The sequence below is a fragment of the Chlorocebus sabaeus genome, chromosome 8, assembly GCF_047675955.1.
Source record: "Chlorocebus sabaeus isolate Y175 chromosome 8, mChlSab1.0.hap1, whole genome shotgun sequence".
Classification (NCBI taxonomy): domain Eukaryota; kingdom Metazoa; phylum Chordata; class Mammalia; order Primates; family Cercopithecidae; genus Chlorocebus; species Chlorocebus sabaeus.
This window is the reverse complement of record NC_132911.1, coordinates 25,879,427-25,900,254: the sequence shown is the minus strand read 5'-3', so window position 1 is coordinate 25,900,254 and position 20,828 is coordinate 25,879,427. Positions and strand designations below refer to the sequence as shown.

Sequence of the window (20,828 nt, the reverse complement as noted above, 5' to 3'; positions counted from 1 at the left end):
GTAGACTAAACAGTCCTGTATTCGAAGAAGATACCACCTAGGACTCTCATAGCTGGAAAGGAGAAGCTGATGCCTGGCTGCAAAGCTTCAAAGAACAGGCTGACTCTTCTGTTAGGGGCTAATGCAACTGGGTGACTTTAAGTTGAGGCCAATGCTCATTGACCATTCTGAATTCTAGGGCCCAAATCTATTCTGCCTGCACTCTAGAAAAAAGCCTAGTTGAGAGCACATCTGTTCACGGCACTGTTCACTAAACATTTTAAGCCCACTGTTGAGACCTACTGCTCAGAAAAAAGACTCATTTCCAAATATTGCTCCTCACCCAAGGACACTGAGAGGGACAAGGAGGTGTTGTTTACATGCTTGCTAACACAATATCCATTCCACAGCCCACGGATCAAGGTGTGATTCCGACTTACAAGACAATTGTGAGCATTATTAAAGAAATACAGGCTGCACGTAGTGGCTCACTCCTGTAATCCCAGCACTTTGGGAGGCCAAGGTGAGTGGATCGTTTGAACTCAGGAGCTCAAGCCCAGCCTGGGCAACATGTTGAAACCCCGACTCTACAAAAAATTAAAAAATGAGCCAGCGGTGCACACCTAAAGCCCCAACTACCTGGAAGGCTGAGGCGGGAAATCACCCAAGCCCAGGAGGTCAAGACTGCAGTGAGCCATGATCACACCACTGTACTCCAGCCTGGGCAACAGAGTGAGACACTGTCTCCAAAACAAACAAACAAACAAAAAGAAATATATTTTTGTAAGGCTATAACTGCCATAGACAGTGATTCCTTTTGTAAGGCTATAACTGCCATAGACAGTGATTCCTCTTAAATCTGGGCAAAGCCAAACTGAAAACCTCCTGGAAAGAATTCAACATTCTAGATGCCATTAAGAACATCCATGATTCATGTCAGGATGTCAAAATATCAACATAAACAGGAGTTGAAAGGAGCTGATTCCAGTCCTCATGGATAACTCTGAGGGGCTCAAGACTTCCATGTAGGAAGTTAACTGCAGATGTAATGGAAATAGCAAGAGAACTAGAATTAGAAATGGAGCCTAAAGATATATTGTTCCAATTTCATGATACCATCAATAGATGACCAGTTTCTTTTTAATTAAACAAAATGGTTTCTTGAGATGGAATCTACTGCTGGTGATGACGCTGTGAACACTGTTGAAATGAAACAAACAAAATTTAGATTATTATATAAACTTAGTTGATAAAGCAGCAGTAGGGTTAAAGAATTGTCTCCAATTTTGGAAGACCTTGTACTGCAGGTAAAATGCTATTAAAGAGCATTGCATGCTACAGAGAAATATTTCGTCAACTGATGCAGTAAACTTCATTTGGCACTCATTAAGAAGTGCCACAGACACTCCAACCTTCGGCAAACAACACCCTGATCAGTCAACAGCCATCAACATTAAGACAAGATCCTCCAGGGGCAAAAAATGTACAACTTGCTGAAGGCTCAGACAACTATTAACATTTTTTAGCAATAATGTACTTTTTAATTGTCATGTACACTGTTTCAGACATAATGCTACTGTACACTTAACAGACTACAGTATAGTGTAAGCATAACTTTTATGTGCTCTGGGAAACCAAAAATTTGTGACTCATCTTACTGCAGTATTTGCTTTATTACAGTGATCTGGAACCAAAGCAGCAATATCTCTGAGGTACGCCTGTATTTGATTTGATTTTTTCATTTACATACAGTACATGGGCTGTGAGAAGAACCAACAACGTTCAACACCTCACTCCCCCACTTTCCAACTACGTGACCTTGGGCAAGTTACATTATCTAAGCCTTGATTTCCTCATCCATAAAATGAAAGTAATAATTTAACCTTACAGTGAGAAGATTAAATGAGATAATACATATAAAGCACTTATACACATAGGCAGCTCAGTTTCTTGAGCACTTATTTCTTAAATTTCTCATTTATAATCAGTTATTTTTCCTTCAACAAATAAAAATTCTTAAAGATTAAAAAACTTTTGCATAGCAAGAATTTAACAAAGCTTTATTCTAATCAATCTGAGCAGTATACAATCTGAGCAGTATACAAATCATGATGTTTTGGCATTTTAAGGAATATTAACAAAACTCCCAAGAAATTAGGTTGAGAATTAGACATGGTGGACAAGTGACCAAAAAGGCCTACGTGTTAACTGAACAGTTAAGAACACACATTATGTTTTTAGGATCTAGCCTATTCTATAATGTGTAGTATAGTCTTAATCAAATAAATCACCAAAATGAACCGGTCACTTTACATACTGCCAGGAACAATCAGATTCAAGTGAAGAAAGAAGAAAGACTTGAGGTCTACAACCCAAAGACTCCAAACTGTTATTTTTAAAGTTATCTATGAATTGTTATCTATGAACCCAAACTGTTATTTTTAAAGACTTGGATATCTTAGACATTACAGATTTTACTTAGCTTTGTTTAGAGTCCACTAACTGCACATCTAGATGTAAATTTCAAATGTGTACAACCTTCTCAGTAACTCTCCACATAGAAATCTGTATGGTTTTAATCTACTGGTTAAAAGAAAATGCTAATTTCTCAAGCAACTCATCAGATCCTCTTTAAGGCAGGGCCTATAGACCTTGCCTAATAATTCATGGATTCCTAGAATACATTTTCCTACTTTCATGTCCAAAATGATAAAGATGCGCTGTTAAAAACATATGCAAATACAAAATAAAACGCTTCTGGATGATATATAAGAAACCTGTGATGGCATTTCTGGTGAGAGGACAAAGAAACTGGGACAAAGAAGAGGGAAGCATACATCTGCTGTATTCCTCTTGATTTACCATTCTATATATGTATTAATTTCTTTTTTCTGTCACCCAGGCTGGCGTGTAGTGGCACGATCATGCCTTACTGCAACCTCAAACTCCTGGGTTCAAGCAATCCTTCTGCCTTGGCCTCCTGAGTAGATGGGGCTATAGGCGTGCATCATCATGTCCATCCTTTATTAGATTTTTTGAACCTAGTTATTAAAACAAAAACCTTTACCTATATTTGGTTTGTAAAACAGATGTACAAACTAGATTTGATTAATACAGTGGGGAAAGTTAGATGTAAATGTAGTCTGTGTGTGACTTAGAAGTATAGTGCTGCAAAAGGAAGGTTTTTCTTTTGTAAACGCAGTTTATTGGCTGTAGAAAATTTTTTTTTTTGAGACAGAGTCTAGCTCTGTCACCCAGGCTGGCTGGAGTACAGTGGTGCGATCTTGGCTCACTGCAACCTTCGCCTCCTGGGTTCAAGCAATTCTTGTGCCTCAACCTTCTGAGTAGCTGGGATTACAGGCAAGCGCCACAAAGCCCAGCTAATTTTTGTATTTTTAGTAGAGATGGAGTTTCACCATGCTGGCCAGGCTAGTCTCGAACACCTGACCTCAAGCGATCCACCCACCTTGGCCTCCCAAAGTGCTGGGATTACAGATGTGAATCACCATGCCCAGGCTAGAAACTTTTTTTTTTTTTTTTTTTTTTTTCCTGAGACAGAGTCTTGCTCTGTTGCCCAGGCTGGAGGGCAGCAACATGATCTCAGCTCACTGCAACCTCCACCTCCTGGGTTCAAGAAATTCTCCTGTCTCAGTCTCCTGAGTGGCTGGGATTACAGGCGCGTGCCACCATGCCCAGCTAATTTTTGTATTTTTTCTAGAGACAGCGTTTCTCCATGTTGGCCAGGCTGGTTTCGAACTCCTGACCTCAGGTGATCCACCTACTTCCGCCTCCCAAAGTGCTGGGATTACAGGCGTGAGCCACCGTGCCCAGCCTAGAAATGCATTTTTAAGAAAAGAGTAAATCCTACTACTTTTCTCCCATTTAATTTTTGTTTTACTAGTATTTTTTCCAAAATCAGTGCACGATTCAGTGGCTTTTTAATATATTCATCACTACTATTTAATTCCAGAACATTTCCATCACCCCTTAGAGAAACTCTGCACCCAATGGCAATCACTGCCCTTATTCTCAACTCCCTTTCCCTCACACTGCTCCTGGCAAACACTAATCTACTTTCTGTCTCTACAGGTTTGCCTATTCTGGACATTTCACGTAAACGGAATCATAAACTCTACGGTCTTTTGTAACTGGCTCCTTTACTTAGAATGTTTTTAAAATCTATCCATGTTGAAACATATCATCAGCACTTCATTCCTTTTAGTGTCTGAGTAACATACCACTGTATGGATACACCACCTTTATCCATTCATCAGTTGATGGAGACTCGGCGCTGTTTCCACTTTTTGGCTATTATGAGTGAGGAAGGGTCCTAGCAACATTCATATACCAGGTTTTGGGTGGACATGTTTTCAATTCTCTTAGATACACACCTGGGAGTAGAACTGCTGGGTTGCAAAGTAATTCAGTGTTTTAAGGTACTAATAGAACAGTAAAAATCACAGTATGGTAGCTTGGAGGCTACCATAAACATTCACCTAAAGAAGTCTCTAAAAATATTAATTAGAAAACTCCAACTCATGTCTATTCGAAAGCAGTAAAAGATAAATTTATGGTCTTAGACCTGCAATACGGGACTTTTAAAAATTTAACTCCAAGAAACAAGTAAATATTTGTACTACATCCCCATCTCAATATCAAGCAGCATAAAATCAACTTAGAAAAGGGAGAGTAATTTACTACTCAGACTCTAGTATTATCCGTAAAATTTTTACATGGGATTAGAGGTTTTCACAGTACCATAAATAGGAGTAATACCAAAAGCCAAGTGCTATGGGAAATGTTTATTTCAATAAAATGGACCTCCAGTGTACCTAGAAGGAACAATATCTTCTATCTCCTTCACATTCTCCACAGCACTGGGAACTCAACAGATACCTGTTGACTTGCGGCTGAACAAAGTCTCACCTTAGCTCTATCCCCTCCCCATAAAAATCAGAGATGCAGACTCAATCAAACAGGAGTTTTAAAAATAAAACGACACTAATGTCTAAATCCTTTAAACTGACACTTTCAATGTTCTACCTAGACTACTCAAATTAATTACAGAAAGTACCTACTTTGTTCCTTCCCACAGAACCCGATATATATATAAAAAGACTAGGAGTTTGCTTTAAGCAAGAGCTAAAGCGTGAAAGCAACCAACATGTCCATCAAAGGATGAATGAATAAACAAAAGGGATATATACACACAATGGTCAATTATTCAGCCTTAAAAAGGAAGGAAATCCTGTCACATACTACAACAGGGATGAACCCTGAAGACATTATGAAATAAGCCAGTCACAAAAAGACTGTATAATTCCACTTGGAGGAGGAATCTAAAGTAGTCAAATTTGCAGAAACAGAAAGTAGAATGATAGCTGCCAAGAGCTGAGGGGAGGGGAAGAAGGGAGTTGTTTAATGGGTATAGAGTTTCAGTTTTGCAAGACGAAAAAGTTCTGAGGATGTGTTTCACAGTATGAATAGAGTTAACACTACTGAATGGTGTATTTGAAAACAGTTAAAATGGTAAATTTTATTACGTTATGTGTTTTCTATAATATGCATAAAAACATTAGGTAGCTAAAAATTTTCACTAAAAATTGGTTCTGTTGCTAGAAAAAAAAAATAATGCTCACTTTATGTCAAGGAGAAAAAAGACAGAACAAGCAATGCCTTTGCTACTACCAATTCCTTTAACAACCATTTTTGCATGTTGCATGCCTTGATAAGAAATTTGTTCAGAACCATTTATTGCCTACAATAGCCTGTTTCTCTTGAATTAGTCTTCCCACTATTAGCCAAAAGGAAAGATTCCTCTTATGTTACCTTAGAAAGTCATCTACCCTTAAGAATCTTACCTTGCAGTAAGCCAGAAAAAACAGACACACAGGGTAACATCAAAAAAAGGTACTATTTCTACTTTCACGCAGAGCAGACCTACGACGAGCCTGCAATGGCAGGTTATGAAAAGTAACAACACTGTTTCAGATCTAACCATGTTCTTCTGGATCTTTAGAAAATTTTTAAAATTTTGCCCCCAGTCCTTTTTACCTACTCTGATTTCTCTCTTAACACAAGCTACTGAAGAACTTAAATTTCCTTCTGATTAAAGTATAAAATAAGCAACTGGTTCAAAATCCAATATATCCCTCTAATGTTTTTACCAATGAGAGACAGTTTTTAATAAAGGGTGGGGAAAAAAAAAGATGGGAATGCACTAAATCTATCAAGTCCAGTATTTCAGAGATTAATCCCTCCCATATTATCTCATGAAAAAGTAATAAGACGATTGATAAGAAAAAATGCCCTCCTGAATAGTCTAAACACCATTATTACCATACAAATATCCTTGATTCTTCCAAATTTAGAGTCCAATAAATAAGTTTCAGTAAGTGTGTAAACATAGGCATAACTATAAGATTAGAGCAGAAGTTCTTAAACCAGATCACTGGTCCACAGACCCTGTGAACTGGATAAAAAGAGATCATTCAAAGATTCCAGAAGAGAAAACTCCATCTGGTATTTGAACATACAGAGAGGATTTAACCAATAAAAACTAAAAGCTACAAGTGTGTAACTCCCGGCAATGTGCTATATAGAAGTATTCAACGACTTGCCAAGGATTCCACATTTGCCAAGAGCAAAGATCTAGATGATACTGTAATCAACTACTGCCAACATTAACTAAAAACATTCACATTAATTTTTAAAAATTTGCTGAGTTTTTAAAAATTACATTCTGTGTTTAAAACTGGACAGAAAACTGTTAAAGTCTACAAGCTCCGGCATTCAAGCATAGAAAACAGCCACAAAAATACTGAAAATATTAAGCAATAGTTGATATTACATCTTTAGAATGGGAAATTTAACTATTTAAAATGGAATTACGTTGTTCACTTCAGGATTTTCAGAAAAACATTGTTCCCTCTCTCCCTTCCCTTTAATGTTAAGTTGGGAAACAGTTACCAAGCCCATTTTATGCCTTCTTTCCTAGAACAGACCACACACCACCAAACTGCTACATGTTGGGCTCAAAATAAACACAGTGTCAAGGTCACCAACTCACTTCTAATGACGAGGCAGGCAACCCAGGATGGCACTAAATTAGGCTGTGAGAATTTCAGTGTTCCTGATAGTTGAACCTGAGCAGACACTGTGGGGAAAACCGTAAAAAATTATTTTATTCTGGCAAATCTGTTACTGGTATTTAATCTCTGTAAGGGAGAGTAAGTTTAAAAATAGATACTTTAACGTCCTGAAGGTATTCTTCCTTCACCAAGATCACCAGCTGAAAGAGCTTAAGGCAGATCTAATTTGGTATCTAAAAGAACAGGGAGGGAGGGGACTGAAACAATTTCAAGTCACAGAAACTACTTTCATACGCAACTTTTTAAGACATTCATGCACAAAAGCAGTACACTGTTCTGATCACTTATCTTGTGGTTCATGAGACTTGTAAAGCATTATTACTAAAATGAAATCTATGAACAGACTAAACCAACAACTTTCAAATTTTCTGAATGATAGATCCCCTTAACTCTTAAAATCTTAGAACACCAAAGAGCTTTTAAACTTTAAAATATTTCTTCATTGTAAAATAGTAATAAACCTCACACATTAACAAAAATTTTATGAAAAATGACTATACCCCCCTCCCCACCAACAAAATTAATGACACTGCTTTACACTGCTGCAAATCTCTTTAATATCTGGCCTAACAGAATGAAGATTCTCTTAACTGTTTCTGTATTCAATATACTGTACCACAATATGCTTTGTCGATTAAATATGTGAAGAAAACCCAGCCTCACTGAGACATGTAGTTAGAAAGGGAGGAATATTTTAATAGGTTTTTCAGGTACTTATGGATATACCTTTGATACGACACCAAAACTCCTCAGTGGTAGATTCTTAAAGGTTTGTGGAATGTGAAAATGTATCGGTAGTCTGTCACATTAAAATTCAATGCTCTAGCATGCACTTTTACTGATATATGACTGTTTAACATCACATGCATTGGTCACTCGTAAAAGACTGATTCACTGAGTTCTACAGATCTTCCAAATGTTGACATATTTATCAAAAAATCACATTCATTAATATGACTACTGATTTTATTTGAAAAAATCTTTTAAGTACTGGGAGGCTGTCAAGCTCACAATTACAGATATGTGTTTTCCAAAATTCTAATTTTTGCTTGAAAGCTCAAATTCCATCATGGGCAACAAACACTGTCTACTGAAGCAACAGTTTCACTGTTCTTTTGAGAAAACGTCCACCAAATATCCAAGTCCGAATAACCATAGTTTACCAGTTATTTCAAATAAAAATGATGTTCCATGAAAACAGCAGTTGAAACTCAAACAGCTGCACCACTGCTGTTCCTCCAGACAACCACTGTACTTTGCCCCCTTGCAGAAGTGCTCTAGGTATACCTCCCATTCCATCATGCAGAACGTTGAATAGACATGTGTTCAAGTAGAATTTAATAAAATTAAGTTTTTACTGCTTCAAGGACATTCTTAGAACTGACAGTTTTTTAAACTGCTAGCACATGGTGATGACGATTACCTCTACAAGTACCCTTTTGTGCCACTGTCTTGAGATCTCATGCTAAGATGGCTTCTGTACCACTGCTGCAAAGTGTACTGAAAAAGGCAAGTATCATCTGAGTACTACTGTGAAAATAGTTTTGACTTCACAGACAGTTTGAATGAGTTCAGGGGTTGCCAGACCACACTTAGAGAACCACTGAACTACATGATATCAATTTTGATGGCAGCTATGGACTCTGACCAGAGAAATGCACATATGTACAATTATACAATTTCACACACATCAGAGGGTTAACAAAGCCCTTATAACCCATCTATAGACAGCACATCTCAGCCAACAAATGCCATTAGCACACCAGCCTGGGCAACACGTTGAGACCTGTCTCTACCAAAAAATTTTTTAAAGCCTAGCCAGGCGTGGTGGTCTGTGCCTGTAGTCCCAGCTATTCAGGAGGCTGGGGCAGGAGGATCACTTGATCCTGGGAGGTTGAGGCTGCAGTGAGCCGTGATCATGCCATTGCACTCCAGTCAGGGTGACACGGCAAGACCCTGTCTCAAAGGAATGCCATTAGCAGAAAATCCAATAAATCTCCAAATTATATTTGATTACTTCAAAATAAAAATTATCTACTAGGCATTACAAATAAACCTTGTTATAAACAAGAGCTGCAGTTAACAACATCAAATACCTTCACCTGAACTAAAAGGAGATCAAGTTTTGAAATAAAACTATATTAGGAAAAGTGAAAGGTCTGAGGTAAGAATCCCAGCTTCATCACCTGCTCAAGATTATACTGTTAATTAACTTTCCCACCAGTCTACTTATTTCACAGGGTTTTTGTGAAGAACAGTACATTAATAGATGTAAAGTACCTAAAACAATGCCTGGTACATAGTTAAGCACTCAAAAAATCTAGGTTACTCAAGATGGCCATGCCATGCTTTCCTTACAATGACTATACAGCAGTTTATTTATACAAAATCTAATGTGCACCCAGGCTTTTTCTTTTCTGAGATGGAGTCTTGCTCTGTTGCCCAAGCTGGAGTGCAAGTGGCACGATCTCGGCTCACTGCAACCTCCACCTCCCAGATTCAAGCCATTCTTCTGCCTCAGCCTGAGTAGCTGGGACTACAGGCACACGCCACCACACCTGGCTAATTTTTGTATTTTTAGGTTTCACTATATTGGCCAGGCTGGTCTCAAACTCCTGACCTTGTGATCCACCTGCCTCCATCTCCCAAAATGCTGGTATTACAGGCGTGAGCCACCATGGCCGGCCAGCTTTTACTTTTCTTTCCGTCTGCTGAGGAAGCACCTTACGGATACTTGATTACTTAATTACAATTTCCATCACCACCTTAAAGGGCAACAAGATTATAGTTGAGGATATTAGCTAAAATGTTTTACCTATTTCCAGTCCTTCAGTTTTCCTATTTAACAGTATTAAGAAACTTACCTTTCTTCCTACAACTCAACTTTAAGATAAACTAGGCAAATATTTATATGCAAATATGTAACATATTGTAACCTCTCATTGATTTAATGAATTTTCGCTTCAACCTCTCATCATTCTGCTTATTCTATTTTCAATAACTTGATTTTAATATGTCATTCACTATTACAGAGTACTAAGAAACATCCAAGACTAATTTTTGGTTTATTTTAATAACAAGACAAAATTTCAGCAGTATGTTTTCAATGGCCTTTATCTCTCATAATCTTTTGTCAAATGAATGTGAAAAAACTTAGTATTTTAAAATAAAGCAAGAAAACTATTTGATGCTAAACAGATACTATCATTCATGGTATTTAATGGATAAATTGACACTACTACTTTAAGTGACTGTACTGAGTGAGATCTACTAGACTTCAGTCAGTAGCAATGCTAGTGTTAAGAAAAAGAAGTGTCACATGTCATACAAGGTAAGGATATTAACTAAGATCTTCACCATAGGTCATTAGGTTTCGGAATACAGCTAATGCGCCACTATTTTTAAATCCACAGAACAGGGTTCTACTATTTTTTTCTACTAACTTACCTTACTACCTAAATCTAACATGCACACTACTCTAAGAAATACAGAAGACGGCCTGGGCAACATAGCAAGACCTGGTCTTTAACAAAAAAAAAAAAAGATGCAGAAGAGACATGATTTTAAATTCTGTTCATATTATAGCATTAAATATATGGTATGGACTAAAACCATTAAATTGTGTATGATATCAAAATATGGACTGTTTCTCAAATTTTTACTTATATCCTTATTTGGGGCATATTTTAGCCTCTACCATTTAAAAAATACTTTTCAAGACCCAGTCCACAAGGCTAAATCCTACCAAAAGTAAACAGAAAGCAAACAGTTGAAAACATACAATGCACTTGGATCCAAGTTTCATAAAATCAGACTTTATAAGATAATATCCTAAAATAATTTCCTATGAAAGTTTAAGACTATCAAATATGGAGATGAGGTTCATTATTAAATACTTAATAACATCTGATATTTTAAGATGACTAAACAATGAAAATGTATATTAAAATAATTAAAATATCTTGAATGGTTAAGTTGTTCCTTTTTTTTTTTTTTTTTTGAAACAGTCTTACTCTATTGTACAGGCTGGAGTCTAGTGGCAAAATCACAGCCTAACTGTAGCGGACCTCTCAGGCTCAAGCCTCAGTCTCCTGAGTAGCTAGGACTACAGTTGCACGCCGCCATGCCCTGCTAATATTTTATTTTTTGTAGAGACAAGGTCTCACTACGTTGTCCAGACTGGTCTCAAACTCCCGGATTCAAGAGATCCTCTTGCCTGGCCTCCCAAAGTGCTGGGATTCCAGGCGTGATGCACTGCACCTGGCCTGTTCCATTATTTTGACCAAATATTACACACTTCAGATTATCCACATGTATCTGAATGTTTAATAATTTATTTCCACAAGCAAAATTTAAACACATTATCAAAATCATTAGAAAAAATTTCTTACTGCTTGACTTTAAAAAATGAACTTGCTTTCTATTTTGTTAAATCCAGATTTTAAAAACAAATATTACATTATTAAATAACAAAAGGATGGGAAAGGGTCAAGTGATGGAGGCATAAATGGGGCAGCACTGGCTGTTGACAATGATGGGTGACAGGAGTTCATTATACTATTCCACATACTTTCCAGTTTTTTAAAAAAACAAATAGTAGTCAACTTAACAAACAAGTACCGTATTACCTTCAGGATGAAATAAACATTGTAGAGCACTACTGGTTCAGTAGAGAACGTGTGCACGGTCATAACAACTTCAGCACTGACGTCCAATTTAATCATAGTGTGTGATGTAACATTGAAGCACAATAGGGACAGAAATGGGGGTGATAATGTGAACAGCTTAGTTATCACCTACTAGATGAGCAAGTCAGCTGGAAATGCTAAAATTGACAAGATACAGAAATAACATTTTATACCCAAAAAGGAAATGACGCACCAAGGAATCCAGCAGACGAGCTGAACAACTGCTCTTAGGAGATGGACTAGGGATTAGGGAGTGGGGAGGTAGGGGACTGCCATTTTTCATCCTAAACCCTTTAGTACTGTATTAGATTTCTAAAATCCTCTTATTGTAAAATTTAACATATAAAGAAAAACAAAAATTGAAACAAAAATGCCCAGGTTAGTCTTTACAAACATCTGTACAACCACCATCCCAGTCAAGATGGCATCCAAGGGCCTCCCCTACCCTTCCCAATCACAACTCCCTTCCAACAGCTTAAAGGTAGCCACTATACTGACTTTCATAGTACTTTTTACAGTACTTTTTTTCCTTTTACTTCATAGCTTTTCTTCATAGTTTTACCAGCTTCATATGTGTCTCTAAATCTATAGGTTAGTTTTGAATGTATTTTGTAATTTATTATTAGTGGAATCAAAGAGTATGTATAAAACACACATACATGCTATTTCCTTCACTTTGAGAAACTTTTAGTAGGCTTTAAAGACAAATCCCCAATTTACTCATACTCCAAAGACTCTTTCTTCAAAGTAACAATAATATGAAGGTTCACGTAATAATATCTAAATCCTCATAAGGCTCTTTTGTGCTGGGTACTGTTCTGTTTTATGTGTATAAACTCACTTAATCATCAAAACAACACAGTAAAAAAGACAGGTTTCATTGTTATCCTCATTTTACAGAGGGCAGCTAGGCACAAAGAGAGGACCACACAACTGATAAATGACTGAGCGAGATTCAAACCAGGTAGCCTAGCACCTGAGTCTGTGCTCTTACCTACTGTCTCATGACAGAAAGTTTTCAATAAAAGAAAAATTAAAAATATAAAATACATTACTAGCAATAATTTATTTTTTAAGGCCTCTAGAGAGTCCAGCATCTCAAATAATACCAGTAGTATTAATTACCAGTAGTAATAATTCTGTGGCTGGTGGTTCACACCTGTAATCTCAGCACTTTGGGAGGCCAAGGCAGGTGGATCACTTGAGGTCAGGAGTTCAAAACAAGCCTGGCCAACATGGCAAAATTATCTCTAATAAAAACACAAAAATGAGCCGGACATGGTGGCGTGTGCCTGTAGTCCCAGCTTCTCAAGAGGCTGAGGCAGGAGAATCACTTGAACCCGGGAGGCGGAGGATGCAGTGAGTCGAGATTGCGCCACTGCTATCCAGCCTAACAGAGTGAGACTCTGTCTCACCACAAAAAAAAAAAAAAAAAAAAAGAATTTGGGCTGTTTTTAGATGCTTTTGGAAATTAACAAGATTAAAGTACAAGGAAGAGCAGAAATCACCTAATCCATTCTTATTATTCCATTACTAAACACACAGAAACCCAGGGGAGTACTTATCCCCAGTGACACACACTAGTTTGTGCTGGAGCTAGGGTAAAAACCCAAGGTCTCCTGATTTCTTTGTATTATACGGTTGTATATCATCAATCTGGTTATAAAAAGCCTACCAATGATTCTGCAGACAGCGTTTTAAATTTTTATTTTAAAAAGCCTACCAAATAACTAAATCCATGACTGCTAGAAGTACATCTCAATCATCCCCTTACCATTTCTCATCCCCTTTCAAAACCTAAGAACAGTAATATTTATGTTCCTTCATTCAAACAAATATTCAACTACTGTGTGCCAGGCATTGTTCTAGACAGAGCAGTTTCATACCTGCATAAGGTACAAAGATAAATCAGTCCTGCACTAAACTTTGTAGTACGTAACAGTAGAGATGTGGGGTACTATATGGTATCTATGTAATAAAGTGCCAAAAAGGAAGATTTTAAAAACAGGTATTTCCAAAAGACAGAATTAGCAAAAAGGTTAAAGGCATGATTTGAGGGATGAACAGGATCCTGGTAAGAGAACTGTGGGAGGACTGTCAGGCATTCCAAGGTGGAAGCAGCAAAAACAAAGACCCTAAAGTAAGACAGCACAGAACGCCTTTGAAGAACAGTATCTGTTTAGCTGGGTCATCAGCCATAGCAGCAAATAAACTGAGAGAAGGAGAGGCCATATTGGACAAAGGTCACACATTCTAGACTGAGATGTTTGAACTTAATTCCTAATCCAGTGGATACAGTGATCCACCGTGGACTTATGAGGAAAACGACAAAACTAGGACTGCATTTAAGATTAACTCTCAAGCAAAACATAGGATGAAGAAGCAGGGAATAATTTAGGAACTTACTGCAACTCGGATGAGGGAGAGTGGAAACCTGAACAGAGGTGAAAGCAGGTACGCAAAGAACATTAAGGCATTACGGAGTAAAAATGGTATGCCCTGGCAGCTGACCGCATGTAGACGGGAGAAAGGCAGGCAATATGGAGACAATCAACATGTATCATTAACAGAAAACAGGCAAGTAAAAGTTGAGCTACATGTAACCTGTTTAAGAGATCAGTCTCAATGTAGAGGGGTAGGGAATGTGTTAATAATCTTATTTTACTTCAGAAAAGCAAATCTTCCCTTAGTAAAACAAACAAGACTATAATATTCAAACTCTAGTATGCAGAAATACCCAAACTAAAGTGGTGTCACTTGAAAATTGGATTTTTATACTTAATACATCTGTATAATGATACCTATTAGAACAAGTCATATTTTTACTAAGATAAATGTTATTTTACTAAAATATATATACCAAGTCTCAGCGTTTTAGGATGCTAAGAATATGCTTACGTTAAAATATTTAACCTCTAAAGAAAATTATTTAATGAATCAGTAGAAAAATGCACCTACTAAGTATCAGCAAAGGGGAACTATAACTGATTTATCTCCTAACTTCACCTCAATGCGTTCTTGAAAACTTTGACTTTTTTTTCTGCTCAGCATCTTTTGTTATAGAACTTGCTTTCTTTGCTTAAAGTCACAGAACATTAAGGGAGGACTTAATGTATATCACAAGCTATTTGGTTCAGTTAGGTAAATGATCTTCAGTTTGAAATATCAATTTCTTCTCATTAAATAAAGCCATGTGGTCTTTCTGCCTAATGTTTAACAAGCAAACTATGAGCTCCTTGTGGGCAGAGTTTATGTTCTAGACACCAAGCACCCTCAATGCTCAGCATTTAGGGGAACTTTCCTAAGGGAATAAATGGAATTCAACCAAAGAATATTTTCTAAGTATACAGCACTTTCATAACTTGGTGAGTATTACACAACTGCACAGAACTAATGATCCAATACTGGCGTGTCTACTATTCTACAGGTAATGTAGTTACAACATGAGTAATACACAACTCCTCCCTTGAAGTTAGGACTTACTTCTCTAAACAAGTCAAACACCACTGACTTCATCAGAAAACCTTGATTTACACTATTTGCATGACCATCAGTCAGTCTCTTTTGTCTCTGGTTTCTCATCTAAGAAACAGATAAGGATTCAAAAGAAAAGGAACGTGAGCGAGCTCTGTAAAATATGACAAGTATAACCTGTGCCAGTTGGCTTCCCATAGGATTCACCACACTCTAAAACAGACACTTCATTAAGAATGACACTGACACAAGCAAATAAAAGCATTCGGCTACCACCCACCACCTGAAAAAAAACCTCCAAAAGAGTACCCTACAGACAGGTCAGAAATATGAGGACAACACAATCCAGGGAAAAAAGGTTTATGAATTTTCACCAAATTTTTAAAATTCAAAAGTACATGTTTAAATTTATGAGTTTTGTTTGGAAAATTCCTACTGTAATTCAAGACACACAATACCATTAAAACTCAAACGTCAACATTTCTGAGGAATGAAACAATTCAACAACTTTGTGGGAAATGCCTCTTCTGCCTAAGACCATCTCAAATGAATGCAAAACCTTGAAGTTCCAAAACTTAAACTTCTGAAACACATTAGTAAACAAATTTGGGGAGAAAATTAGACGTAAGTACTTCAACTGATCAAACACAGTTTCTACCTGCACAAGAATATACTCTTCCTAGAAGACAAGTGATATATGCATAGCATTGTTACTGTCTTATCCACCTAAATACCAGAAAGACAACAAAATGAATAATCTGAGCTATCATTTCTTCACAGAATATGCCAATCAGCATCACACTTCCAAAGTGGACAAATTCAAAAGTAGTTAAAAATCTTCCCATAAAAACCAAAGACGCTGTTAAGAATGTTTCTGAACCAAATGTTGATGGCACCTATTGCAATTTACTTATCTAAAACAATGTACAAACATAAAAATGCATCGCCATTTATTTGTATGTGGAATTTACATAACAAAGAAACCCTTAAATGCAGCTCACAGCTTTCACGTGAGGATTTTGTATGTCTCATCACCTTTCATATAAACTCAGAGGAAAAAATAATAAAAACAAGGCATAAATAACAAATGAAATTTAAGGCTGTTTCTCAGAAAGGTAACTTTTAAAACTGTTCTTACATTTCTTGGACAATAAACACAAACCATCTTGAATTTATAGCAGTTTCGGCTTCAAGGAAATCCCTCAGTAGGAAACATTTCTGAAAAAATTATATATCCAAAATTTGCATTATTAAACGCTTTCTTACCTTCTGCTACATCATCATCTACTGCTCCTTTCACCTGAGAAAAACACCACTGAATATCATTCCCTCCTCCAGCTCCTGGAAAAAGAAAACATACCAATTAAAACCGAGTTCTGCTTATGTTGACTCTCGTAAACAGAGATGGTATCCATGGTTGGCATGATACTAACAGCCTAGTTCTGCCCACACATACAACTACCACCAAGAGCACCAGTTTGGAAAAAGATTAGACCCCAATAGTTGGTACTGTATTAAAAAGAAAAAAACAAACATTCCAGGTATGAAATTATTTAAAGGCACATGACCTACGGTCATTATACATCTGTTCACAAGCCTCCTCTCAAATACAGTAAAAGCCTTACATTCAGGCAAGACCTACCAGAAAAAAAGTAAATACCAAGAGTTAAAGAGTTTTCTTTTTAAGTGTACAAAAAGCCTGCAGATGAATTAATAAGGTTAACTACCATGAAACATAGAACGAAGAGAAAACTTCGGGAACATTACTGCCTGGGTAAGAAGTAATGATTCATATGAACCCTATCACCAAAGTGCACACACAGCAAACACTACACCCATTTCTTTGCATTCATTACCAGCAAATCACTGGCTCCAGACAGAGAGGAAAAGAAACCGAAATGAATGCTGCTAAAGAGACTGTCAAAGGAAGCTTGTTCTGCCTCCCTTCACCTCATCCCTCGACTCCAAAGGACCTGGCAAAGAATTCATTTCGCTAACATGTCATCTCGTGCAAAACAATTTTAATCTCATTTCATTATTCAACAAGGCCAACAAGCAACTTGTTTATAGCAAACCTTAAGTCAATCCGACACGTTAACTTTTTCAAAAGGTTTAATTATCTAAATAATGAATATAACAGCATGGAAAACTGGTCTCATCGCGGAATGTTTCTATTTCACGTGCAAGTACTGAGGTCGAAATGGTGAAAATGTCCTGGGGCTCTAGGGAGAAAGAAACTGAATCTAAATCCGGAATTAATTCTACTACATGAAGGAAAAGATTTAGCAACACCAACATGTACAAAAAGAATTCTCAAAGCAATTACATTACTTCTCTCTTCCCCATCACCCCTATTCCTTGCTAAATTTATTCCTAAACTGATTTTCTCTCTACATCCTTTCCCCTCCCTTTCAAAGCTTCTACCTAAATCTCTCTCCTCCTTGCTATTTATATCTCTGAACTCCGCAACTATTTTAACTAACTCTACCAAACCCTTTTGGGAAAAGGACATCTGCAAAAAAGCTAACATACTAAACGGAAAGTTTAAATTATTTTCATGCAACTTGCTGTACATGAAAGGCCTTGCACTCTTCGGCGGTAAGAGGGAAGAAACGGAAACGAAATGGTTCGAAACAAAAAATTTAGGCTTCCAGTCTCAAAAATACTGGCATCCACAGTGGGGGAAAAAATACACATATGCCCCCATTGTATTTTAACTTGTAAAGCGCTCTTCCTTCTCGGTGCAAAATAAACGTGTATATACACCCAAGAAGACTTGCAGCAGGGGAAAAAATACAAATTAAATGAAGACCTGCAGGAAAAAAAAAATAAAGGCGAGGGGCGAGGTGGGGAGGTGGGAGAGGATCCACCAGGCTCCCGAGCGGGAGGGACAAATCTGCACGCGCCCCCACCCCGCCCCACCCACGCCTCACCCCAAGCTCGCCGGCACACCCCACCCCCACCCCCGCCACGGCGCCAGCCCCGTTCTCCAAGCCCAGTGACTCTCACTGTGACCACTTGCCTCCCGGGAGCCCTCCCGCCCCCACCCCACCCCTCTGGACCCTACTCCCTCAAACCCGAGGGGCGTCCTGTGGCTCCGCGCGAGGCGCGGGCGGTCGCTAGGGGGTGATGGAGGGAGAAAGAAGGAAGCGGTGCCTTGTCAGGGGGCGAGGGGGATTTCTCCTTTACCTGCCATGTTGCGCTGCAAATGGTGACCCTGCTGGGTTCCTCGGGGTCTCCGCTTCCTGAACTCACCCCCCTCACCTGGGGATGGGGGGGTAGAGAGGGCGGATGGCGGCGGATGGCACCTGCGGGGGGAGGGGACGGGGGCCGGGGGAAAAGGAAGGAGGGGCGGGCAGACCAGCCGGCAGGATGCTAGATTTCACTCTGGGGCTTCCCCGCTCGTGCTCTTTCTCCGGCAGCGGCAGCGGCGGCTACGACAGCGACGGCGGCGGCGGCAGCGGCAGGGGTAGGCGACTCCACTTTCAAAATGGCGCCGGCTGGCCTGGCCAGTGACGTCACGCAGGGGGCGGAGCCGCCGGGCTGGGGCGGAGAGCGGAGGGGGAGGGGCGGGGGAGCGGCCGGGCCGGCTCCTGGCCACGCCCCCTTCCTGCTGCGCTCGTGCCCCGCCCTCCGCGTCCAGACCGGCCGGGCCTGCGCCGCTCCGGCGTCTGGCCATGGCGCCCCATCTGCCCGCTCCGCCTGCGCCAGGCCGCGGCTGTGTGCACCTGGCAGTGTCCCAGCCTCTCGCACTAGCGCGGGAGCTCTGGGGCGGGCTCAGCAGTCCAGTTTACGTCCTCGCCTGCAGGGATTCGTGGGGTCCTACGTCTTTTAGGAATACCAGGGCCGGGGACCGTGGGTCACGCTGGTAATCCCAGCACTTTGGAAGGCTGAGGTGGGCGGATCACAAGGTCAGGAGTTCGAGACCAGCCTGGCCAACATGGTGACTCCCCATCTCTACTAAAAAAAATACAAAAATTGGCCAGGTGTGGTGGTGTGCGCCTGTAATCCCAGCCACGAGGGAGGCTGAGGTGTGAGAATTGCTTGAACCCAGGAGGCGGAGGTCGCAGTAAGCTGAGATCGCGCCACTGCACTCCAGCCTGGGCAACAGAGCAAGACTCCGCATCAAAAAAAAAAAAAAAAAATACTCGCACTGCTACTTAGGAAAGTAAGTAAAAAGGAAGAATAAGTAAAAAGGGCTGTCACTTTGGGTCAGCCCTGAGGCGGCAAAGAAAGGGAGAGCGGTGCAGACTTACTGCTCAGCCGGGGTGAAAGTTCACGGTGTTCAGAGGGACACCACTGGGCTGGTTCCATCTAGGTAAGTTAAGTCACCTTCGCGTGGGCCCCAGGAACCAAGGCAGGAGTCCTGGGCACTGCAGGCACTAAGGGTGGTTTGTAAGAGAAACCTGAGTTTGTGATGAGAAGGGTATGGCCCAAGAAGTGACCTGGCGTCTCTCCAGCTAAACGTGGTGTACTGCGTGCTTAAGAGCTGGGCGTTTAAGAGCGGTGGCTCACGTCTGCAGTCCCAGCACTTTGGGAAGCCGAGGTGGGAGGATCGCTTGAGGCCAGGAGTTCCGAGTTCAGCCTAGAGAACATAGGGAGACCCATCTCTACAAAAAAAAAAAGTTTTTTTTAATTAGCCAGGTATGATGGCGTGCCTATAGTCCCAGCTACTAGGAGGCTGCAGCTGGAGGATTGCTTGAGCCCAGTAGGTCAAGGCTGCAGTGGGCTGTGTGATCACACCACTGCACTCCAGCTTGGGAGACAGAATGCGATCCTGTCCAAACAAAAAACAAAAACACAAAAAGTGCTGGACTCTGAAGCCAGGCTGCCTAATGTGATTCCAAAGCTCAGGAGATGAAGATGACAGTCCTACCTGATAGGATTGTTGGGGAGATGAAATGACTTAATTTGAGCATATGATAAATGTTAGCTGCCGTTGTTATTAGATTTGTATTGAAGGCATCGTCAGTAAGGTTAAGAGGTAGAAGGAAAAAAATGAACAGGAAATGCCAGTCATCAGCTATGAGGGGATGTGCACTTCTGTTGAAAGATGCTCTAATGATGCAGTTGCTATATACAGCACAATTTACATATCTCATTCCATCTCCACGATGCTTCTAGGAGATAGATATGCACGTTTTACACATGAGAAACACCTGGAAAAGCATCCAGAATTTGGCCTAAGGCTGAATGGAATGATAAAGGCGTTTGGAGACCAAGAAGGGGAAGTTAAAGAAATTTACACATCCTCCCCACCATCTCTGCTTTCTACCATATTTTTTATTTCCAGGACAGTTGAACTGTAATGCAACGTTCAAAATTCCTCCAAAGGAACCACTGCAGTACTGCATGATCATTCCTCCATTTCTGCATATTTCCCACTTTACCAATGAATTAACCAAAACTAAAAATCCACCCTCTATCTGTCATCTTTTGCTACCTGTACAACAGGTACAAAACTTCAATGCACTGCATGCTGTATTTTCTTCAATGCTGGTGTTTTCCATAAATGTATTTCTCTGGATATGCCTTC

At 39.5% G+C, this 20,828-nt stretch overlaps 1 protein-coding gene across 2 annotated transcripts in view; it reads right to left on the bottom strand.

The window, feature by feature from the left end:
- Positions 1-18,799, bottom strand: part of PPP2R2A (protein phosphatase 2 regulatory subunit Balpha) — an 80,963-nt gene extending 62,164 nt beyond the window's left edge. The window contains exons 1-2 of one of the 2 annotated variants that reach the window (XM_007961971.3): positions 18,482-18,799; positions 16,559-16,633 (exon numbers count right to left, since the gene is read on the bottom strand). In XM_007961971.3, coding sequence (XP_007960162.1) covers positions 16,559-16,633; positions 18,482-18,488 — 82 coding nt within the window. In that variant the 5' untranslated portion in view covers positions 18,489-18,799. The remainder of the gene's footprint in view (positions 1-16,558; positions 16,634-18,481) is intronic. The other variant, XM_073018003.1, reaches the window with a different exon arrangement.
- Positions 18,800-20,828: the final 2,029 nt, after the last annotated feature.